Source organism: Tachypleus tridentatus, chromosome 6, assembly GCF_004210375.1.
Source record: "Tachypleus tridentatus isolate NWPU-2018 chromosome 6, ASM421037v1, whole genome shotgun sequence".
NCBI classification, from domain to species: domain Eukaryota; kingdom Metazoa; phylum Arthropoda; class Merostomata; order Xiphosura; family Limulidae; genus Tachypleus; species Tachypleus tridentatus.
In genome coordinates, this window is record NC_134830.1 from 151,131,153 (window position 1) to 151,157,796 (window position 26,644).

At 34.9% G+C, this 26,644-nt stretch overlaps 1 protein-coding gene across 1 annotated transcript in view; it reads right to left on the reverse strand.

The window, feature by feature from the left end:
- Window positions 1-26,644, reverse strand: part of LOC143251783 (neuralized-like protein 4) — a 58,302-nt gene that overhangs the window by 23,292 nt on the left and 8,366 nt on the right. Inside the window, exons 5-17 of the mRNA XM_076503026.1 lie at window positions 25,775-25,863; window positions 24,758-24,998; window positions 23,209-23,302; window positions 22,219-22,486; window positions 21,312-21,474; window positions 19,650-19,889; window positions 18,618-18,696; window positions 13,053-13,222; window positions 8,256-8,399; window positions 7,257-7,396; window positions 4,547-4,759; window positions 3,901-3,999; window positions 1,462-1,590 (exon numbers count right to left, since the gene is read on the reverse strand). Of these exons, the coding sequence (XP_076359141.1) occupies window positions 1,462-1,590; window positions 3,901-3,999; window positions 4,547-4,759; window positions 7,257-7,396; window positions 8,256-8,399; window positions 13,053-13,222; window positions 18,618-18,696; window positions 19,650-19,889; window positions 21,312-21,474; window positions 22,219-22,486; window positions 23,209-23,302; window positions 24,758-24,998; window positions 25,775-25,863 (2,069 nt within the window). The remainder of the gene's footprint in view (window positions 1-1,461; window positions 1,591-3,900; window positions 4,000-4,546; window positions 4,760-7,256; window positions 7,397-8,255; window positions 8,400-13,052; window positions 13,223-18,617; window positions 18,697-19,649; window positions 19,890-21,311; window positions 21,475-22,218; window positions 22,487-23,208; window positions 23,303-24,757; window positions 24,999-25,774; window positions 25,864-26,644) is intronic.

Sequence of the window (26,644 nt, forward strand, 5' to 3'; positions counted from 1 at the left end):
GTCATTGCTTGGATGACAACTCATCAAGAAGGTCATTGCTTAGATGACAACTCATCAAGAAGGTCACTGCTTGGATGACAACTCATCAAGAAGGTTATTGCTTGGATGACAACTCATCAAGAAGGTTATTGCTTGGATGACAACTCATCAAGAAGGTCATTGCTTGGATGACAACTCATCAAGAAGGTCATTGCTTGGATGACAACTCATCAAGAAGGTTATTTCTTGGATGACAACTCATCAAGAAGGTCACTGCTTGGATGACAACTCATCAAGAAGGTTATTGCTTGGATGACAACTCATCAAGAAGGTCATTGCTTGGATGACAACTCATCAAGAAGGTCATTGCTTGGATGACAACTCATCAAGAAGGTCATTGCTTGGATGACAACTCCTCAAGAAGGTCATTGCTTGGATGACAACTCATCAAGAAGGTTATTGCTTGGATGACAACTCCTCAAGAAGGTCATTGCTTGGATGACAACTCATCAAGAAGGTTATTGCTTGGATGACAACTCATGAAGAAGGTCATTGCTTGGATGACAACTCATTAAGAATTTCATTGCTTGAATGACAACTTATTTAAGTATGGTAGTCATTTTTCATTTTGTTCATAGAGTTACTCATTAGTTCAGTGTTCTACAAATATGATTCATCAATTACAGTCCACAGAACACTCATACACACACAGAATTTATTATTTTTCCCTACTGAACACAGGTTGGTATTCCTTGCTGTCTTCATCTTGATGTCAAGATGGCAGAGTCACATGTTGACCCACTATCAATAATGTTTTATAAACAAGGATGTAGGTTACAAATTGGTTAAATGTTACATTCTTTAGACCTGTTCTGCACATTTGCAATTGCTACTGGTGACATTCTTTTACAGGTAAGTTTTCTTCTCTATGCAAACCAGGCAAGTTGTCTTCTTCACACGACCATAAACTTCATATCACATAATCTCAGTGTCTCTCTCATGACCAGACCAGTTGTCTTCTCCATGTCACCTTACACTTAGTATCTCTCTCATGACCAGATAAGTTGTCTTCTCCATGCCACCTTACACTTAGTATCTCTCTCATGACCAGATAAGTTGTCTTCTCCATGCCACCTTACACTTAGTATCTCTCTCATGACCAGATAAGTTCCCTCTTCCACACATAGTGTCAGTTACTTGATGTAATCTCTATTTTAAATCACTGGTGTAATAGTAATTCTTGTCAAAACTGAAATTATTTAATATAATTTAAACAATTTTTTAAATTGTTGGGTACTTTGAAGAAATGTTGAATTAGTGAAGTTATTATCATGTTTAATAAACAGTCCTTTTAAAAATATCCTGGAGATGTGTTGATAGCATATTATATCAAATATTCTTGATGCTTTAATGAAGCTTGCCTAAACCTTAACGTTTGTCGAGGGTAAAAAATGATTTTACCTTTCTGAACCTCAGACATACCTCTGTTAAATTCTTGAGTCCGCAATTAATTATATTTGCAGGATGGATTGCAGTCCCATACACAGTTTCACAATTTGAGATCGACAGTGATTCGACTGATCCATACAAATCTATGACTGCAAATAATTGCTAAACATAAAAAAACAACAGATCATACATGATAAGTTTATAATTCTAAATTAATGTTTACAATTTGTTCAACACAGAAATTCAGACAGCATGTATCTGATTGAATGAACATTTTTTACATAAAAACACATAAGAAATTAAAGCTTCTGTGTACCAAATATATGCAATATTCACCGTTACACTTATATCTATATATATATATATATATATATATCATCCAACTGTCTGTGTCTACAGTTCACTAAACTTTATTGGTAATAAAACAAGAAGCATGGGAGGTCATTCCTAGTATACACTGACTGATAAGTAATTAGCAGCTGGTGATTACCTGTGGTTTGAGGTTGCCAGTGGTGAACTGAAATTAGTGCCAGTTTAGTTTTACCAGTTGTTTTACCCAAGGTGCTGCTAACTGTATACTCTAACTGTCTCAGGCAGCCCTTAACAAGATGTTCACACAGATACAATATCAGCTAGCACCAACAGTTCAAAATACCAGAGGTCGAACAACAAAAAAATTCACAGAAACCCAAAAATACATACATTTTCAACATTCATTTTTTTACTCTTAGCACTGGATTTTCATTTCCAGTACTACAGTTTATTTAAATAATTAAGCTACTTATTACATCAAAGGCCTGCCTAGAGCAGCGTTCACAAGACTAAACACACAAATATATCAATAAGACAGCTCTAATTTGCTTTATTATTGTGTATATGAAGCAAATTCATATCTAATTGGAGCTTGTTGTAAATGTATGTGGAAGATGTCAAAGTTAGGTTTTTAATTTCTGTTCACAATAAACATATTCATTTTTCAAAGGTTTCAGTTTTGTTCCAGTTTTAAACAAATACCACTCAAAATCAATATACATTAACAGAGATGATGAAAACAAAACACTGATCAAACTTAACTTGAACTAAGTATATTCAGTTTTGTTTTTTGTATCACCCCCCCTGAAAAGGCCACCATAGATCTATCAATCAGTTTCATGATCATTATCACAGAACATACTATTGTTTATACAGTAGTTTCACTGGCATTTTCTTCAACAACTTTTAGTCAGGGATAAATTATTGATTAATATTTCTTTCACTTCCATGTTCATCAGTTTTAAAGGATACGAATATATTCCTCACTACTGACTCTGGACAAAAGTGATGAAAACAACACTAATCATGCCTTATTTAGAGCAGCATAAGTAGCTACATAAACAGTAAAACAGTGAGATAACACTACTACAAGGTCCACAGTCCGTATTTTCAAAGTAGACATTTGGTAGAAATATTAGAACACACAGCATAAATAAGAAGAATAAAAGCTGTACATGATACAACATGTAAAGATGGGTGGACTGTTTCACCAGCAACATGTAAAGATGGGTGGACTGTTTCATTAACACCATGTAAAGATGGGTGGACTGTTTTATTAACAGCATGTAAAGATGGGTGGACTGTTTCATTAACAGTATGTAAAGATGGGTGGACTGTTTTATTAACAGCATGTAAAGATGGGTGGACTGTTTCATTAACAGTATGTAAAGATGGGTGGACTGTTTCATTAACATCATGTAAAGATGGGTGGACTGTTTTATTAACACCATGTAAAGATGGGTGGACTGTTTCATTAACAGTATGTAAAGATGGGTGGACTGTTTCATTAACACCATGTAAAGATGGCTGGACTGTTTCATTAACACCATGTAAAGATGGCTGGACTGTTTCATTAACAGTATGTAAAGATGGCTGGACTGTTTCATTAACACCATGTAAAGATGGGTGGACTGTTTTATTAACAGTATGTAAAGATGGGTGGACTGTTTTATTAACAGTATGTAAAGATGGGTGGACTGTTTTATTAACAGCATGTAAAGATGGCTGGACTGTTTCATTAACAGTATGTAAAGATGGGTGGACTGTTTTATTAACAGCATGTAAAGATGGGTGGACTGTTTTATTAACATCATGTAAAGATGGGTGGACTGTTTTATTAACAGTATGTAAAGATGGGTGGACTGTTTTATAAACAGTATGTAAAGATGGGTGGACTGTTTTATTAACAGCATGTAAAGATGGCTGGACTGTTTTATTAACACCATGTAAAGATGGCTGGACTGTTTTATTAACACCATGTAAAGATGGGTGGACTGTTTCATTAACACCATGTAAAGATGGGTGGACTGTTTCATTAACACCATGTAAAGATGGGTGGACTGTTTATATGACTAACTAAACTGTTTTAACATTTATGACATTAAAATATTTGTTGATAAAATTCAACTTTATACAACTTGTATTAAAATAAGGACATACCTTAGGAAGGTGAGCTGCAGCTATACCCTGGTCTTCACCGTTGATATAAACATGAAAACTACCATCACTTCGATACTGTACACCAACTTTGTCTCCTACCTAGAAAGAAAAATTTGGTTTTGAAGGATTAGACGAAAATTGACCATAAAATATCAACAGCAGTTGTAGAAAATGTACTTAATGACAAAAACATATGTAAAAAATGTACTTAATGACAGAAACATATATAAAAATGTACTTAATGACAGAAACATATGTAGAAAATGTACTTAATGACAGAAACATATATAAAAATGTACTTAATGACAGAAACATATGTAAAAAATGTACTTAATGACAGAAACATGTATAAAAAAGAAATGAAACATGGAACCACTATAACATTAGCTGTAAATGTACAAATAATAACAAACAAATCTTGCCACTTGCATCAGTATTGTTTTTATAACTAGACCAGTAGGAGTGGAAATAAGTGATTACATGAATTCTCTGATAGTCTAGCCTGGTAGGAAAAAAACCCACCAGAATCTGATAAAAGTATTGGAATCAAGTTGAACACATGCAAGTGAAAAAAAAACATTTTGTGAATGTTAAAAGTAAGAACAAACAGTTTCCTTGTTGAATTAAAAACTGTTTGTAAACTTACCATGAGACGCCTTAACGACATACTATAATTGTTCTTTATTACAGATCCGTTCTTCTTAACTTGTTTATCTGTGAGGATCCAGGTGTCACATCCCTTCAGTAAGTTGACGGAAGCTGGTAGGTAAAATGGAGAAGTCACAAGGGATGGTGCAAAACCGGTCAGTCCCACAGACAAATGTCCAGCCCATAGAAGGTTAACCTGGTCAACCTGTACCTGTAAACAGACATGATACGGTGGGGTTAAATGTTTGGAATGAGTGAGTTGAACACGCTAGTGGAGGTGAGAAACATAACAGTGATATGATTAAACCTGCACATATGAAGACAAATATTGATATCACAAGACTGTTATATTATATCCAAGACTGTTATATTATATAAAACCACAGACCTGAACAACCTGATGAAAACAGCTTTCGATGTTCTCAGTGGAAATGAATAAGTTGGGGGTTTTTTGATGAGAATAGGCTTCACAACCACATCCTAAGCCAATTATGCTTAGATTTATGGCTGGAGAGATATACATACAGCAAGAGAATTCAAAACTGAAGAACCAAAAGATGTAACAATAAAGGAATGGAAAAAAATCTATGTAACCATTGTGTCTGAACTATCATACCTTACATCACTATTAGCGGTACCGCTCATATGATTATAAAGAAACTAAGAAACTTATCAAACATCTAAGCACACCCTCTACATTCCTACACTCAGTTACACAACCCTATTCAAACATGTGGTCAGATATCGGTCAATTACTTCTTTTTTTATTTGTGAACCCGACAATGACCGAAGAAGGTTGAAACGTTGTCCACTCCTCTACATAAAATATTTTCTCTTCCCAACCCAACCATTTCTACATCTATATTTTTCTCTACAAGTGAGTTTTCTCGTCATCACTGATTAACAAAGAAAGGGACTGAAGAAACTGGAATCACAACAATCCTATATTCTTGTCAAGATGTCTGATGGAGCTTCAACGGGCTTTTGGAAGTAGAGAGTCTGTCAAAATGTTGGGTCTAAGACTAACTTCACTGTTCATTGCAGAAACTTGTTGTAATACATCTGTAGTTGTTGTCATGAATCTCAAAATAATCATTGATAAAGGATGTGGACAAAACAAAGTTATCAAAGATTCAACTACTCAGAAACACTAAATAAAAATGTCTCGAATGTCGTCAGGTATTCCAAGTTACACCCTGAACATTACATAACTGTGACATTCAGACTGGTACACCATCTTCCTCACTCAGTTAGCAGAACATGACAACACCAATTAAACACACGTAAATGAAACAGCTACAGAAGATTTGAAATTACACGAGTTAATGACAAACTAGTTTGTGTATTTTTATCATGGTTTTAACTCTAATTGTTATTATCTATCAAGTGTACAAAGTAGTTAAACAAACCTATTGGTATTAAGGTTGTCTCTGTTTTTTTTAACTAGTATTTCATTTTGAAATATGGGAACTTGGACAAATGTCCAAGCCACAGTGAAGGCCAAGATGATTATCGTTAGGACAGTTTTTAGTATCAGTGATAACGTACAGTTGTGTAACTGGGTATGCAGACAGTTTCTAACATCACTGATAACGTACAATTGTATAACTGGGTATGCAGACAGTTTATAACATCAGTGATAACGTACAGTTGTATAACTGGGTATGCAGACAGTTTCTAACATCAGTGATAACGTACAGTTGTGTAACTGGGTATGTTGTGTAACTGGGTATGCAGACAGTTTCTAACATCAGTGATAACGTACAGTTGTGTAACTGGGTATGCAGACAGTTTATAACATCAGTGATAACGTACAGTTGTATAACTGGGTATGCAGACAGTTTCTAACATCAGTGATAACGCACTGGGTAATTGTATAACTGGGTATATATGCAGACAGCTAACATCAGTGAGCAAAAGGACTATCTATCTTTTTTATTATATGTTTGTGTTAACTACACAATGGGATATCTGTGCTGTATTCATCATGGGTATAAAAATCCAGTGTTTATAAATCTTTAGATTTATCACTGGGCTACTTGGGAAGGAACAAACGGATGGTTCACGTGACTAGTTAAACCCATATTTAACATTAATACTAGTGTAACGTGATTTGTCTGCTGTATTCTTTTTGGCCCACCCTGTATTTTATATACATAATAACGAATTTTATAAGCAACTGACCAAATCAGAATTTTATTTACTTTTACTTTAGTGTGTGTTTTTCTTATAGCAAAGCTACATCGGGCTGTCTGCTTAGTCCACAGATGGGAATCAAACCCCTAATTTTAGCATTGTTTAATCTGTAGACTTACCACTGTACCAACGGGAGACATTACTTTAGTACTTCTGCGAATAAAATATTTGCAATGTAGCTTTTGGTCTGTTGTTTAAGAACAATAAATTACACACATTACACCATTTAGAAATAATTCCAATATTACAATTAGTGGAAAAGCTATCATCTGTTAAATTTTGTAAAATGAAAAGGGCACTTAATACATATCTTTGTTTCAAATTTAGATACAAGCTTAAAAAACATGTTTTTGTTTCCTTTTTCTTCCACCAGGTGTTATATTTTTGATATTTCAAATTTTGTAGCAGAAAAGGCTTTTCTTATGATATTTGTTACAAAACTATGAACTTAACATAATTATTCTTTTATTACAACTTTTAATAAAACAATGCTATTAGTCGTTAACACATACCTCAAACACTTCACCAGGTTCTAATGGTGCAGTGCTAAACAATAAACCATGGTTGTATCCCCTAACTCGAGTTGCAGCCGTGTTGTTCTCTCGAAGTGTAATATTCTTCCCAATGCACGTGCTGAAGTACTTTGTCCTCTCTGTAATGTACAATTGAAATATTCACGTATGTTGAAATTACTGTTACCACTGCAAGAAGTCAGCACATGGAATATTTATTAATGTTTCTCTTAGATCTAGTATAATTTTATAAGGAGTTAATAAAACTTATGTCCCATCAAAAACACGTTAAAAATCAACTTGTTATAAAGTAAAGAAACTGTAATGTTATGACCAACATCAGTAAGCATTGCAATTTACAATTATCATGGAATTTTAAACCTAAATTTTATAATTCTCATCAATTATAAATGTTTGCAATAATTACTGAATACAAAAATTGTTTCTAAGTTTCATTTTAGTTTCCAATAAAAACTGGAGAAGTGTTGGTTTTGCATTTGTCTTTTCATCAACATTAACCATTTTTGTCATGAGTTTCACATTTTTTATTGATTTTGTACTGAAATCTTCAGGTGTATTTCAGGGAAGGAAAAGAATTTAAAAACACCATTGCTAAACATGTCCTGAAACATGATATTATTTGGTACAAAAACTTCCACGAACAGTAACGTTGTGTTAAAATCTGCTTTCATCAAACACATGCATGTGAGATGATAAGAACAGCTAAGAGAAAACAAAGAACCAACCACCACCCATCCACCCACAAACTATGGATTAAAGGCTTAGAGAAATGTGTATGATTATTAAAGGAAGGGATAAACAAAATTAAACATGTGGAGATTTTTTTTTCTATGCTATCAAAACATTAACCAGTAAAATGGTTCGTTCTGAATTAAACTGAAAGTTCTTCATAGAATTAATAACAATAACATAAGTTTTCAAAATAATATACAACACGATCCTAGAAAGATGAAATAAAAAAGGCAAAACACCAAGTACCATTTCCAAGTGGAGCAGGGACGCTGACTTGTGGACTCTCTGGTGTGAAAGGTGTGGAGCTGGAACCACTTGAAAACGTGTGGCTACTGTGCACGATCGTTACTTGAGCACATTGACCATACAGGTCAATAACAGCGTATACCTCTAAAGAAATTAATGCTTATTTGAGTCAGCAACATAAAGTCAAGATTTTAATCATAAAATTACTCAATTGTTTATTCAGATATACTAAACAAAACTTTCTTCCAATTCTATTCTACAAAATGAGCAGCATTGTAACTACATTACTGTTTAATGTTGCAATAATCTTTCAAGATCTTCAAGGACTCCAAATATTTTATAACCATCAGCTCCAACAGATGGCAGCATGCAAATATTCTCAGTAGGTTCAGTATTCAGCTAGTTTGTATTAACTTGTTACGGTTAGCTTAGGTGATTAAAAAGAAATGTCATTATATTCAGTGTTCATTTACTGAGTAAAAAATTAAAATATTTTAAATGTTAATGTGTTTTGGTTTCAAAATAATAATTTATTATTTAAATATTTTAAAATTAATTTTATGAAGGGATCTGTTTGGACCCTGAAGAGTAACTGTGGAAAGTTTTGACAGAAGACTAATGCAGGTTTAAAAATATTTAACTGACTTTGGTTGATAAAAAAATTAACATATTAATGCTACAAAAGATAGATAACATTTTGTTTCTCTGTACAGCACAAATCTACATGATGGGCTATTGGCAATTTGTTCATCAGGAGGGAATTTACCCACAGAGTTTAGCAATATAAGTCCATAAACTCATTGCTAACCCACCTGGGCACAATAAGATTCTCAGAATCAATTACAAATGACGTGGAATTCATTACGTTATTGAATTATCACCACTCCACCCAAAAGGAATTAAGTATATTACTGAATTATCACCACTACATCCAAATGGAATTAAGTATATTACTGAATTATCACCACTCCATCCAAATGGAATTAAGAATATTACTGAATTATCAACACTCCATCCAATTGGAATTAAGTATATTACTGAATTATCACCACTCCATCCAAAAGGAATTAAGTATATTACTGAATTATCAACACTCCATCCAAAAGGAATTAAGTATATTACTGAATTATCACCACTCCATCCAAAAGGAATTAAGTATATTACTAAATTATCAACACTCCATCCAAAAGGAATTAAGTATATTACTGAATTATCACCACTCCATCCAAAAGGAATTAAGTATATTACTGAATTATCAACACTCCATCTAAATATAATTAAGTATATTACTGAATTATCACCACTCCATCCAAATGGAATTAAGTATATTACTGAATTATCACCACTCCATCCAAATGGAATTAAGCATATTACTGAATTATCACCACTCCATCCAAATGGAATTAAGAATATTACTGAATTATCAACACTCCATCCAATTGGAATTAAGTATATTACTGAATTATCACCACTCCATCCAAAAGGAATTAAGTATATTACTGAATTATCACCACTCCATCCAAAAGGAATTAAGTATATTACTAAATTATCAACACTCCATCCAAAAGGAATTAAGTATATTACTGAATTATCACCACTCCATCCAAAAGGAATTAAGTATATTACTGAATTATCAACACTCCATCTAAATATAATTAAGTATATTACTGAATTATCACCACTCCATCCAAATGGAATTAAGTATATTACTGAATTATCACCACTCCATCCAAATGGAATTAAGCATATTACTGAATTATCACCACTCCATCCAAAAGGAATTAAGTATATTACTGAATTATCACCACTCCATCCAAACAGAATTAAGTATATTACTGAATTACTGATAATTCAGTGTTTTTTTACAAAGTTTTCTGTATAGTAACTACTAGCTAATTAATCAGGAAAACAGCAACTATCCATCCAGACAACAATGTAAATACAACTCTTAAGAATAAGAGTACGATGGTCAAGAACTGGTTATTCACAAATTTCCTTAAAATAACTAATCATATTCTGTCCTGAAATTGGATACAGCATGTGACTTGTTGACAATAAAACATCCTGAACGTGGATGCAGCATGTGACCTGTTGACAATAAAACATCCTGAACGTGGATGCAGCATGTGACCTGTTGACAATAAAACATCCTGAACATAGATGCAGCATGTGACTTGTTGACAATAAAACATCCTGAACGTGGATGCAGCATGTGACTTGTTGACAATAAAACATCCTGAACGTGGATGCAGCATGTGACCTGTTGACAATAAAACATCCAGAACATAGATACAGCATGTGACTTGTTGACAATAAAACATCCTGAAGTTGGATGCAGCATGTGACTTGTTGACAATAAAACATCCTGAACGTGGATGCAGCATGTGACTAGTTGACAATAAAACATCCTGAACGTGGATGCAGCATGTGACTTGTTGACAATAAAACGTCCTGAACGAGGATACAGCATGTGACTTGTTGACAATAAAACGTCCTGAATGAGGATACAGCATGTGACTTGTTGACAATAAAACATCCTGAACATGGATGCAGCATGTGACTTGTTGACAATAAAACATCCTGAACGAGGATGCAGCATGTGACTTGTTGACAATAAAACATCCTGAACGTGGATGCAGCATGTGACTTGTTGACAATAAAACATCCTGAACGAGGATACAGCATGTGACTTGTTGACAATAAAACATCCTGAACGAGGATGCAGCATGTGACTTGTTGACAATAAAACAATCTGAACGTGGATGCAGCATGTGACTTGTTGACAATAAAACATCCTGAACGAGGATACAGCATGTGACTTGTTGACAATAAAACATCCTGAAGTTGGATGCAGAATGTGACTTGTTGACAATAAAACATCCTGAAGTTGGATGCAGAATGTGACTTGTTGACAATAAAACATCCTGAACGAGGATACAGCATGTGACTTGTTGACAATAAAACATCCTGAAGTTGGATGCAGCATGTGACTTGTTGACAATAAAACATCCTGAAGTTGGATGCAGCATGTGACTTGTTGACAATAAAACATCCTGAAGTTGGATGCAGCATGTGACTTGTTGACAATAAAACATCCTGAACATGGATGCAGCATGTGACTTGTTGACAATAAAACATCCTGAACGAGGATGCAGCATGTGACTTGTTGACAATAAAACATCCTGAACGTGGATGCAGCATGTGACTTGTTGACAATAAAACGTCCTGAACGAGGATACAGCATGTGACTTGTTGACAATAAAACGTCCTGAATGAGGATACAGCATGTGACTTGTTGACAATAAAACATCCTGAACATGGATGCAGCATGTGACTTGTTGACAATAAAACATCCTGAACGAGGATGCAGCATGTGACTTGTTGACAATAAAACATCCTGAACGTGGATGCAGCATGTGACTTGTTGACAATAAAACATCCTGAACGAGGATACAGCATGTGACTTGTTGACAATAAAACATCCTGAACGAGGATGCAGCATGTGACTTGTTGACAATAAAACATCCTGAACGTGGATGCAGCATGTGACTTGTTGACAATAAAACATCCTGAACGAGGATACAGCATGTGACTTGTTGACAATAAAACATCCTGAAGTTGGATGCAGAATGTGACTTGTTGACAATAAAACATCCTGAAGTTGGATGCAGAATGTGACTTGTTGACAATAAAACATCCTGAACGAGGATACAGCATGTGACTTGTTGACAATAAAACATCCTGAAGTTGGATGCAGCATGTGACTTGTTGACAATAAAACATCCTGAAGTTGGATGCAGCATGTGACTTGTTGACAATAAAACATCCTGAAGTTGGATGCAGCATGTGACTTGTTGACAATAAAACATCCTGAAGTTGGATGCAGCATGTGACTTGTTGACAATAAAACATCCTGAACGAGGATGCAGCATGTGACTTGTTGACAATAAAACATCCTGAACGTGGATACAGCATGCGACTTGTTGACAATAAAACATCCTGAACGAGGATACAGCATGTGACTTGTTGACAATAAAACATCCTGAAGTTGGATGCAGAATGTGACTTGTTGACAATAAAACATCCTGAAGTTGGATACAGCATGTGACTTGTTGACAATAAAACATCCTGAACTTGGATACAGCATGTGACTTGTTGACAATAAAACATCCTGAAGTTGGATGCAGCATGTGACTTGTTGACAATAAAACATCCTGAACGTGGATGCAGCATGTGACTTGTTGACAATAAAACATCCTGAACGTGGATACAGCATGTGACTTGTTGACAATAAAACATCCTGAACGAGGATGCAGCATGTGACTTGTTGACAATAAAACATCCTGAACGAGGATGCAGCATGTGACTTTTTGACAATAAAACATCCTGAACGTGGATACAGCATGTGACTTGTTGACAATAAAACATCCTGAACGTGGATGCAGCATGTGACTTGTTGACAATAAAACATCCTGAACGTGGATGCAGCATGTGACTTGTTGACAATAAAACATCCTGAACGTGGATGCAGCATGTGACTTGTTGACAATAAAACATCCTGAAGTTGGATGCAGCATGTGACTTGTTGACAATAAAACATCCTGAAGTTGGATGCAGCATGTGACTTGTTGACAATAAAACATCCTAAACCTGGATTCATCAAACTACTTGTTGACAATAAAAGATCCTTAACTTGGATACAACAGGCTATAGTGAGAAAACAACTGTCACAGACAGATTCATATAATGATTTTGAGAAGCACAGCTATATCCAATAGTTGCAAAATGACTGATTACCTGGTGGAACATCTCGACAGGCTACTCCTTGGTCTTCGTTGTTCACGTAGTAGTGAAGAGTTCCATCAAGATGTCTCATCATTCCTATCCGGGTTCCCATCTTTAGAGAGTCCAAATCACACTTGTACCTATCTCGGATTGTTTTTCCATCTTGCATCACGGCAGACCCACTGAGATGCAAAATAAATGTCAAGTAGGAAGTAGAGATTGTCACTTAGAAAAACAATTAACCCTGACATGATTATAAGATATTTACTAAGTATGGAAGTTTGTGAAACATTGGTGCAGTATTTTTTCTAGATGGTAATGTTTTCTATATTACTACAATTTTAAAACAGATATTAACCATAAAGAGAGGTACATTAAAATTAAGAATTCTCCTCACAAAGGAAGAACGACTAAATGATAACATGCTCACAAAGGAAGAGAGACTAAGTGATAACATGCTCACAAAGGAAGAAAGACTAAGTGATAACATGCTCACAAAGGAAGAAAGACTAAGTGATAACATGCTCACAAAGGAAGAAAGACTAAGTGATAACATGCTCACAAAGGAGGAAAGACTAAGTGATAACATGCTCACAAAGGAAGAAAGACTAAGTGATAAAATGCTCACAAAGGAAGAAAGACTAAGTGATAACATGCTCACAAAGGAAGAAAGACTAAGTGATAACATGCTCAAAGAAGAAAGACTAAGTGATAACATGCTCACAAAGGAAGAAAGACTAAGTGATAACATGCTCACAAAGGAAGAAAGACTAAGTGATAACATGCTCACAAAGGAAGAAAGACTAAGTGATAACATGCTCACAAAGGAAGAAAGACTAAGTGATAACATGCTCACAAAGGAAGAAAGACTAAGTGATAACATGCTCACAAAGGAAGAAAGACTAAGTGATAACATGCTCACAAAGGAAGAAAGACTAAGTGATAACATGCTCACAAAGGAAGAAAGACTAAGTGATAACATGCTCACAAAGGAAGAAAGACTAAGTGATAACATGCTCACAAAGGAAGAAAGACTAAGTGATAACATGCTCACAAAGGAAGAAAGACTAAGTGATAACATGCTCACAAAGGAAGAAAGACTAAGTGATAACATGCTCACAAAGGAAGAAAGACTAAGTGATAACATGCTCACAAAGGAAGAAAGACTAAGTGATAACATGCTCACAAAGGAAGAAAGACTAAGTGATAACATGCTCACAAAGGAAGAAAGACTAAGTGATAACATGCTCACAAAGGAAGAAAGACTAAGTGATAACATGCTCACAAAGGAAGAAAGACTAAGTGATAACATGCTCACAAAGGAAGAAAGACTAAGTGATAAAATGCTCACAAAGGAAGAAAGACTAAGTGATAACATGCTCACAAAGGAAGAAAGACTAAGTGATAACATGCTCACAAAGGAAGAAAGACTAAGTGATAACATGCTCACAAAGGAAGAAAGACTAAGTGATAACATGCTCACAAAGGAAGAAAGACTAAGTGATAACATGCTCACAAAGGAAGAAAGACTAAGTGATAACATGCTCACAAAGGAAGAAAGACTAAGTGATAACATGCTCACAAAGGAAGAAAGACTAAGTGATAACATGCTCACAAAGGAAGAAAGACTAAGTGATAACATGCTCACAAAGGAAGAAAGACTAAGTGATAACATGCTCACAAAGGAAGAAAGACTAAGTGATAACATGCTCACAAAGGAAGAAAGACTAAGTGATAACATGCTCACAAAGGAGGAAAGACTAAGTGATAACATGCTCACAAAGGAAGAAAGACTAAGTGATAACATGCTCACAAAGGAAGAAAGACTAAGTGATAACATGCTCACAAAGGAAGAAAGACTAAGTGATAACATGCTCACAAAGGAAGAAAGACTAAGTGATAACATGCTCACAAAGGAGGAAAGACTAAGTGATAACATGCTCACAAAGGAGGAAAGACTAAGTGATAACATGCTCACAAAGGAAGAAAGACTAAGTGATAACATGCTCACAAAGGAAGAAAGACTAAATGATAACATGCTCACAAAGGAAGAAAGACTAAATGATAACATGCTCACAAAGGAAGAAAGATTAAGTGATAACATGCTCACAAAGGAAGACAGACCAAGTGATAACATGCTCATAAAGGAAGAAAGACTAAGTGATAACATGCTCACAAAGGAAGAAAGACTAAGTGATAAAATGCTCACAAAGGAAGAAAGACTAAGTGATAACATGCTCACAAAGGAAGAAAGACTAAGTGATAACATGCTCACAAAGGAAGAAAGACTAAATGATAACATAGTTGATACATACCTTTCATGCAAGTTCTCGCAATGTTTCAATTACTATGAAGATTGTTAAACATGAGAACACCTGATTTTTTGTTTAATATACATATTGCAATAGCATAAAATATACTATCTACTTATTAACTCCATTTATTGACATTAAAATAACATGTGGCCACTTCAGTTTCCTTCACAAGATTCCATAATCCGTTGAATAACAATGGCTAAAATCACAGTAATCATGTTGTTAAACTGTTACTTACCACCCACTCATAACAACAAACATGTTTTTTTAACGTTCTTCAAACAGTAGTAAGACTGTTGGCTCATGCCACGAAACTACAAGCCATCAGGATTCTGTTTATTATCAGTAACAAACCTCCATGATTAATGTGTGATGCCCAATCTTTAAAACCACTGCTTCTTCCATAAATATTAAATTTGAATCTTCATCCTGTAAAGACTAGATATGATGATGATTTTACACCCAATTAAAGTACAAGATTTAAATTGAAATTACTTTCATTATGGTTGTTTTTAGCTATTTGTTTTGATTTCATTTGGAGTGTGACACAAGATGTGAAACAGAACCAGGCCAACTATGTTACATGTAAAGCTTCTTGTCAAGTACAGAGTAACACAAAGCAAGTGTAGGTCACGCTATACACAGACAACTTCCTGTTAAATGCACAGTAACACAAAGCAGGGGTAGGTCAAGTTATACACAGACAGCTTCCTGTTAAATACACATTAACATAGAGCAGGGATTAGTCAAGTTATACACAGACAGCTTCCTGTTAAATACACATTAACATAGAGCAGGGATTAGTCAAGTTATACACAGACAGCTTCCTGTTAAATACACAGTAACACAGAGAAGGGGAAGGTCAAGCTATACACAGACAGCTTCCTGTTAAATACACAGTAACACAGAGCAGAGGCAGGTCAAGTTATACACAGGCAGCTTCCTGTTAAATACACATTAACATAGAGCAGGGGTTAGTCAAGTTATACACAGCTTCCTGTTAAATACACAGTAACACAAAGCAGGGGTAGGTCAAGTTATACACAGACAGCTTCCTGTTAAATACACAGTAACACAAAGCAGGGGTAGGTCAAGTTATACACAGACAGCTTCCTGTTAAATACACAGTAACACAGAACAGGGGTAGGTCAAGTTATACACAGACAGCTTCCTGTTAAATACACAGTAACATAGAGCAGGAGTAGGTCAAGTTATACACAGACAGCTTCCTGTTAAATACACAGTAACACAGAGAAGGGGTTAGTCAAGTTATACACAGACAGCTTCCTGTTGAATACACATTAACATAGAGCAGGGGTTATTCAAGTTATACACAGCTTCCTGTTAAATACACAGTAACACAAAGCAGGGGTAGGTCAAGTTATACACAGACAGCTTCCTGTTAAATACACAGTAACACAGAGGAGGGTTAGTCAAGTTATACACAGACAGCTTCCTGTTAAATACACATTGACATAGAGCAGGGGTAGGTCAAGTTATACACAGACAGCTTCCTGTTAAATACACAGTAACATAGAGCAGGAGTAGGTCAAGTTATACACAGACAGCTTCCTGTTAAATACACAGTAACACAAAGCAGGGGTAGGTCAAGTTATACACAGACAGCTTCCTGTTAAATACACAGTAACATAGAGCAGGAGTAGGTCAAGTTATACACAGACAGCTTCCTGTTAAATACACATTGACATAGAGCAGGGGTTAGTCAAGTTATACACAGACAGCTTCCTGTTAAATACACAGTAACACAAAGCAGGGGTAGGTCAAGTTATACACAGACAGCTTCCTGTTAAATACACAGTAACACAGAACAGGGGTAGGTCAAGTTATACACAGACAGCTTCCTGTTAAATACACAGTAACACAGAGCAGGAGTAGGTCAAGTTATACACAGACAGCTTCCTGTTAAATACACAGTAACACAGAGGAGGGGTTAGTCAAGTTATACACAGCTTCCTGTTAAATACACAGTAACGTAGAGCAGGGGTTAGTCAAGTTATACACAGACAGCTTCCTGTTAAATACACAGTAACACAGAGCAGGGGTAGGTCAAGTTATACACAGACAGCTTCCTGTTAAATACACAGTAACACAGAGCAGGGGTAGGTCAAGTTATACACAGACAGCTTCCTGTTAAATACACAGTAACATAGAGCAGGAGTAGGTCAAGTTATACACAGACAGCTTCCTGTTAAATACACAGTAACACAAAGCAGGGGTAGGTCAAGTTATACACAGACAGCTTCCTGTTAAATACACATTAACATAGAGCAGGGGTTAGACAAGTTATACACAGACAGCTTCCTGTTAAATACACATTAACACAGAGCAGGTGCAGGTCAAGTTATACACCAGATTTTAGCCAAGCCAAGTTATACATAGGTTCTTAATTACATTGTAACCTGGGTCAGAGGTGGGTGACGTTAGACACATGATAAAATACTTTTCTATGTATTTACCAAACTCATGATTATTATTATTATTATTAGTTTGGATTAAAAACAGCACCACCTACAAACACTGGCATTCACTTACAGTTATTAACCAGTTCATCTTTTGTTTGTTTTCAAACATAGAAGCGAACTAACCATGCCACTATACAAATTAGCCAGTGCTCCTACAAAACACACCTCACCATAGAACATATTTCAACAGTCACAAATCATTCAATTAAAAATAAAAAACACAACATAAATAAATTATGTATATATGCTTATGTTTATATGTTTTTTCTTTTTCAGCTCTGGACATCGGACAGGTAGAATATTTAGCGCCTGTCCTGGGAAAGTGGGTTTTCTCGGGGCAATCCCGTCCCCACCCAACAAATTCTGAGGCACTTGGATTCATAGATCCCAACCACTCTGTGGCCCTGATCATGGGACGTTCCACAGACTATTGCAGGGTTGGTCTACAGCTTGCTTCTACTCTGACTGCAGACTCTGGACTTGTCTACTTCCTTTTCCCCACCTTTGTCACTCTCAGCGTTCTCACTCAACTTTTTTCATACTGCCTCACCTCACTTCATTGCCTCAAAATATATGAAAACCCCCATGTACAGATAAATAATCTTCCATGAGATGGGATGAAAAGGAACTACAATGTTACTGAACACCCCTGTTGGGAAGAGAATTCCTTGGACTTCTCTCTCTCTAAACTAAACCCCTGCCAAAGTTTTGTTTTGTTTCATGCTCTGTACATTACTCATGTCAAAGGAAAACAGAATTTTATTTAAAGCTAAACTTACCTTAACATCCATGTGTCATGTTTTATGTCTGTCATGGTGCTTGGAAACTGCAGGGCAGATGGAGGTATAGTAGTAACACCTAAAATTTAAATATGTTAAAGCTGGAAGGGATAAGTAACAGTATAAGTTGAACATAATCCACATGTCACCAATGAATAAAGGAAGACCTGAGAAAAATATACTTAAAACTAGAGAGTGCTCATACCTCCGCCCGATGGCATCAATCGTATTCAGGCTCTCAAAAAGTATGAAGAACTTATCCCTATGCCAATTATTATTAATGAATAATATTCTACACATGTCCACCATGTTTTATCAAATTCTAATTATTTTTTAAAAACAGTGTGAAAGAAATCAGTCCCCGTGTTAAGAAATGGGGACTTTTTTCTCTGCAATCTTGACCATCCAAAACTAAGGTGGGTCATAATCCAAAAGTATACCAACTTTCATCCAAATACATTTATCTGTGTTTGAGAAATCTTGCTGACGAACACCTACACATAGCAGAGGTAACTAGTACAGCTATGTTTTGGTTCTACAACCACGTAAAAGGTAGAGCGTTGTTGAAGCTTCATTATAATTATATAAAAATGTCTTATTTGAGAAAATAATTTTTTTTTTATATACATCTTTGTCTGGAAAATGTTCATAAGACCTTCTGCAATTTGTTTCTCTCTCCAAGATATGATCTAAGTTGAGAAATATAATTAGTGCAAGTATCTACTCTTTGGAAGGTCCAGGATATACAACTAGATTCGATCCAAAAGAAACTTAAGCGTATATGAAATAGACTAGAGCATACATATGGCATGGATCATGCAGGTTGTATGCCTGTGGACTGCTCATATTCCTCTATAATAATTTTAATAAATAATGTTAAAAAAATACAAGTTGAAAAACTTACATAAAACTGATTATATTTATAATATAATACAAAACTAATTGAAAATTTTTATTTATTTGTAAGGATTTCAGTAATATGAATGTGAAAGAGGAAACAAATTGCTAAGCCTAATTAAGCTATTACTTCACCTGCTTCAATTGATCCTGACCACCGATCCACCATTTTATCAATAACAACTTGGAACATCTCTCCTTCTCGAAGAGGTCTGTTGGTCATTACAATTGCATCGTTGAATTCTGCGAGAGCATTTGGCCGTACAGCCGAGAGCCCTTGGTTTAGCAGACGAGCATTTCTTCCGTGAAGTTGGTGAAAATGAAGATCGCTTGGAAATATTAAACCAGTTGCTCGGACAGGTGATGTATTGTGTTCTAAGACGTAAAAGTGTACTTTTCAAGGATCGTAAATAGTGTACAAATAGTTTCTTTGACATGCTGTTGGCATAATAATTACCACTAAACACTATCAAAATGATTCTAAAATCTATTAAAGTGTATTTTTAGAAACTATTACCTTAATAACTAAGCACTAACAGAGTGTGCCTCTAATAATAAAACACTAACAAACTGTTAGCAATTAAACACTAACTGTTTCAAAGTAACTAAACACTACCAAAGTATGCTTCTAATAACTAACCACTAGAATAGTTCTTATAACTAAACATTAACAGTGTTTCTCAGTGACAAATACTAACAGTGTCTCTTAGCAACTAAACACTGACAGAGTGCTTCTTAAAATTAAACTGTACCAACTGGCATCTAGAATATTAAGACACAGAAGATCATATGTGAAGTGACCCTATGATGAGTGGCATTTTAAATACTTCCTCATAATAAGATTGCACATGATACATTAGATACAAGTACTAAAGAATGTTGTGTGCTAGTATTTTGTAGCTATTTCAAGATTTTAAAATACACAAAAGATAAAATAAGTACAAAGTATATTATCTTGAGGAACAGGCCACTGTCTGAAGGAACATACTTTGTAACTACTAAACAGTTATGGAAAAATAAAGTGGAAAACAACTTGTGTTAGTACCACAATTAAGATTATGTGATATAAGCACTGAGACAGGAGAACCTGCTCATGTTGGAAACTAATGATATGAAAGGAAAATGAGTAAAACTTCCATAAAAAATTAACACACTAGAACAATTAAAACATTTATAACATCACCAGAAGACAACATGTGGACAACTGGTTCACTGTTGTATGTCTTGTGGACAACTAGGTCATTGTTGTATGTCATGTGGACAACTGGTTCACTGTTGTACATCTTGTGGACAACTAGGTCATTGTTGTATGTCATGTGGACAACTGGTTAACTGTTGTATATCTTGTGGACAACTAGGTCATTTTTTGTATGTCATGTGGACCACTGGTTCATTGTTGTATATCTTGTGGACAACTAGGTCATTTTTTGTATGTCATGTGGACCACTGGTTCATTGTTGCATGTCATGTTTATTGTTGTATGTCTCATGGGGAATTGGTTCATTGTTACATGCCATCGCTAATGCAAAAAAACTATTTCAAATTAATGAAACCATGACAGATATGTTTACAGTAATGACTAATAAAATCTTCTCTCTATGCTACCATTTATACGAATTTCCACCAACGATTAAAACAAAAAAGGCTTTTATTTTATTACACAATTTTATTCGATGGAGTGAAACTATCCTGAATTCTTAGAAGTTAAATACACCTTTAATCTTTTATCACATTCCTCGGTTACGAAGGCTGCTTCGCACCAGAACAATCAACGATAGAGAGGTACCCAGAACTCACCAGAACTGTCAACAATAGAAACTTGTGCAGCTTGTCCATAAAGATCGATAACACCGTATAATTTTTCAGCCACACATTTTGCTGCAGCTCCTTGGTCCTCCCCGTTAACGTAAAAGTGGAGCGTACTATCTTGTTCTAGCAGGACTCCCACTCGATCACCGATCTGTAGAATAATGGTCAAAACGTGAAACTTCAGATGGAGGTCAAGTGGCATGGTGAAGAATATCCTTCATAACTGTCTTTGAATTCAAAATGATTTTTAAACCTAATGTACTAACATCATTGAAGCAGGAATGATAAAATATATAGAATTTCAAATGAGACCAATAACAATCACAGATACAAACTTTGTGAGAGGAAAGAGCAATCATAAGACTAAAGTTCACTGAAAGCAGGGACAATCACATTTACAATATTTCACAGGAAGCAGAGAGCATCACAGATCAAGGTTCACTGTAAGTAGGGACAATTACATTTACAATATTTCACAGGAAACAGAGAGCATCACAAATCAAGGTTCACTCACTGAAAGTAGAGACAATCACATTTACAATATTTCACAGGAAGCAGAGAGCATCACAGATCAAGGTTCACTCACTGAAAGTAGAGACAATCACATTTACAATATTTCACAGGAAGCAGAGAGCATCACAGATCAAGGTTCACTGAAAGTAAGACCAACCACAAATCTAGGTTCATTAGAAGTAGGAACAATGATACAAGCATGACTCACACTTCATTCAGTTGTCTTATTTGTTCACAAAAAGAACAGCTAACAGCAAAACAGACTGAATTAGATAAGAACGTAATCTTTAGAAATAGCTAACATGCACGAAATGCATCTTACAACTTATGTTATACAGTAAAAACCTTAAAACTGTTAGGAGTGTGTAAATGGTTGACAAACCTTTAATCTTTCTAAATTTATACCATATTCTTCAACTACAGAGGTTCCATTACACATGATGCCACTACCAGTCATCATCCACGTCCCAGATCTCATGTTGGTCATAGTCGATGGAAATTCTATGTCATAGGGTGAATGTGTGGTCACTCCAATCTCTATAGACCCTGTCCACTTGACCACTTGCTGCTCTAAGATGACCTCAAACATCTCTGCCGTCCTCAAAGGTCGATTAGTCAGGGCAACAGCATTATTGAAATCTTCAAGTGCACTGTGGATAATAACATACATAACAACTCACTTTGTACTCCAACTTTTAAGCACCATTTTCATGAATGCTAGTTTTTCCTCAGTTAGTAAAAGTAATTCTAATGTTGACTAAGATACAAGAAATAAAGAACTTTAGAGATTTAGTACATATAATCAGTTTTGTTTTTATATATGGTAACACTGTTTTGAAATCTAGTTCACAGAACTTCACAACTCATTAATACAACAAACTTGTATAGAAACACACTTCCAAACATTACATATATTAGAAATCTTGTGTCTATTTTACTCACATAAGATACTACTAACTGACACACATATGCATTACCTAAGGCCTCAACCTAAGACCAGAAACAAAACGCTTCTTATGACCTTTTGGAAAAGCATGTTTCATATGGAATTTGTCATGTTTCTCTGGAGCTGACAGTCACAAAGTTTCATCACATGATCAACTAGTTTTGATGAATTATTATGAAAACAAAACTATCACATAAGTAACTTATCACACAGGTTCTGTTATGACATTCACTGCTAAGGAAACAAAAAATTATCCCATTTTTTAAGGGTCTTTCATAATTATAAGTGATTCTTACAACAGAAATCTTGTAGTAATATTAGTCAATGTCATTTGTTCCACACTGATGAAGGATATTAAAACTCCTGTAACAATAACATGTCAGTACAGAAATGGAACAGATATGAAAGAACTAATAGAGGGCTTACTTTGGACGGAGAGCTGTGCGTCCATTGTTGGTAATTTCAGCGTGGACTCCACACCTCTCATGGAACAACAATGGTTCTAACTCTTGTGAATTGGCTAAAACATTGAAAACTGACATTATTTCAACATCCTTACTCTATACAAGACATATTCCATTAAGGAAATACCTGCACACGTTTAGTTTGTAACAACTGTTCGTTAATTTATCTCAAACACACACAACATATAACTTTGAAATAACACAGTACACACATGCTGGTAAAAGCACACGTATTGCTACCTATTAATAACTGCATGCACCTGTCCACCTGTCCACTGCATGTATCTGTACACGGCCATCTGCAAATTAATTTTCACATCCATGAATACAACTAAGGCTGATAGGCAGTATACTAACATGAAATATTATTCAAAATACAATAAACAGGCAGCCATACTAATTAAAGTCTCTGCATCCACAGACCATACTGCACAAGGTGAGAAAAACATGATTTTTACTATTAGTTACAGCTCTTGTAGCCAACTACACCCACGAAAGCCAAGGAGGCCCTGAAAAGATACAGTGCAAGTAACACTATTATAAGACAACCGTGATAACAACCAGTCTCATGGTAAAACCGTGCTCAGGTCTCGACAAGAATTTGGATAAATGATGTGAGCCAGGAGCGTTCACTGACAGTAGCCACTTTGACCATGTGCATCAACCAGGAGAGAGTCAAATATTTGTTTCAGATTTTAAAAATACGATGACTTTTAAAAAAATTATTAACTGAAGAGCCTTTGTTAAGGATATATATATATATATATATATTTTAGAAAAGTTATCTTGCTGATTTATAAACATTTTTCACTTATGGTTGGTCAACCCATGAATATCACTCCTAAGCCACTTTTGAACCTACACTTAAACACGTATGACTGATTCAATAAATTCAAAAATTCTTTCCTCCCCATACACTCTGATACTTACCTAAAAATGTGTTTATATTACACATAAATCCCATGTCATTTTTTGTGTCATATTTATAGGACCACTAATGATTTGGTGGAGGGGTGTCATCTTTTATTATTCATTATTTGTTTGTATTATATACTCTTATTTGTTTGTATTATATACTCTTATCATAATTTTCAGTATATTAATCATAACTGTGATAAAACCTCAACCTAAACTTTTCTTATATTTATTTGTTGGCTGACCCTGGAAGTTCCACATAAGAAATGACCTCAGGATAATGTTACTTCAAATTTCAGTGTTTTAATCTACTAGTCTGAACAAAACCTTGATATTTTAAAACATAACCCCAGCTGCAGTAATACTGTTTTAACTTAGGTTCATTAAAGTAAAGCATTTGTAATTTATAATGTTGTAGATCTAAACAAGATGTTTAAACAGTTACTGCATGAAATAAAAAAAAAAGCCTCCAAAATCGTAACATAGTTACATCTGTATTTTGCTACTCTTTATAGGTTCCTAAGGTTTAATACAGTTGGTATAAATTACTACAAATACAAGAACATAGAGTAAATAAATGTATTTAAAGAACTTACCAATAGAAGCTGGTAAGTAGGTTTCTTCACTAAATATATTACTAAAGTTCTGGTCAAGAGCTTCAGGAGAACTATCCTGGACCTCATCTACGATGGTCACTTTCACTGTCATGCCATACAGGTCCACGACACCATACACAACAGCTGGAATGTCATTTGCTGCTACACCTTGATCTAACTCATTTATGTAGTAGTGGAGGTTGCCATTAGATTTCCTTGTTAGACCAATTCTGTCTCCTTCCTTGAAATCGCAACTTAACCATTATTTGTACTGATTGTGTAAGCTAGCATCTCAATTGACATTACAATAAGGATAACATCAAAAATTTGGTTAATAGCTTTAATTTGCCATATTTTTCTATTACACATCTACAATGGAAATTCTATTAGGATAAATATAGACTTTATATGGAAAATTTCCAGTACTTTCCAGAGTTTTGTCTCCAGATTTATACACTAAGATTTCCATGATTCTAGAATCTTGCATTTTCCAAGCATTTTTGTTCGTTAATGATACCTGTCAGTGAAAACAGAAAATATCTTGGGTCTTGCAAGACAAAGACTTGCAATGGTCAACACCAAATTCAAACTAACCTAATTCTGACAACTATTTTTTTTTAAACAAAGAAGCCAAATATTTCCTAGAAAAATGTTTTTAAACTTAAATTTCATGATTTTTCCAAGACCATGAACTGTAAGTCATTCTTCTCAGATTTTTCAGTACTGCAGTTTTTAAGAGTTCATTTTCCACGAATTTATAGAATGTTGTGGACCTTAGTGAACCCTGTTTTAATGGTTGAAAACCTAAAAACATTATTTAGCTTTTACAGAAGTTATCAACTGATGACAAAGTTTTTGTTTCACTTCAGTATTGACTGTATTGAAATAAGTTATGCATCACTTCTTTTCCAAGTCCTTTCACTATCTTGTACACCTCTAATTTTTAAAAACTGTAGCCAAATATATCCACACAAGCACACAAAAACAAACCACAGCTAAAGTCATGCAAGTACTTACATGGAGTTCGTCCAAGTTAAATTTTCCATAATACTGGTTGCTACTTTTACCATTGGTCAAAATTCCACATCCACTCATCATGACAGTTCCTGGTAGAAGTTGAAGAAAAAAGAAACTGTTTGTGAGTGTCAGATATAAAAGATTGTTTAGCGTAAATAGTATTATTAATTAATTAATTTTGTGTTTGTAATTCATTCGTGTAGAGGATATAGAGATTTCTAGAAGGCCTAAGGAAAAGACATAATAAATGGCTGTGACCAGATGAGCAGAAACAGAGAGTACAAGTCAGGTGAAAAAGAATTTTGGTGAGAGAGAAGCTAGAAAGTGTAAAGTCAACCATTGTGGGAGTGAATAGTATAATGGTTGATATCTTGGAGTTAGATTAACAGTTTGACAGAGATAAAAAGAATATTTTTTCTTGTCAAAGAGAGTTCCAAAGTTATTGAACCCACCTGTGTGGACTTTGACAAAATGCACACAATTATTGAAAGTTCAGTATACAAACTGAGGTAACTCATGCAACTGCATAAGTGAATCATACACGGATACCATTGAAATAAAAATAGTTCAGTTTTTCAAGTGAATTATAAAGCAACTAAATTGTTCTAAGTGGACTTTTGACAAAAAGAAGAGAATTGTAAAGTGTTTATGATACAATTATGACCTCCATAGTGTAAAAATTTTTTTTATATACATTTAACTTGTTTCAAGTATATATGTTATTCTAAAAACAAGTGGAGTGTGTGCTGTTTGTTTATTATTGAATTTATCACCAACAAGTCACTGATACCTAGAAGATGTAGAAGAATCCTTAGCCTAACATACCCGTTTACATATATATATATGTATATTAGTAAAAACGTTTTTGAC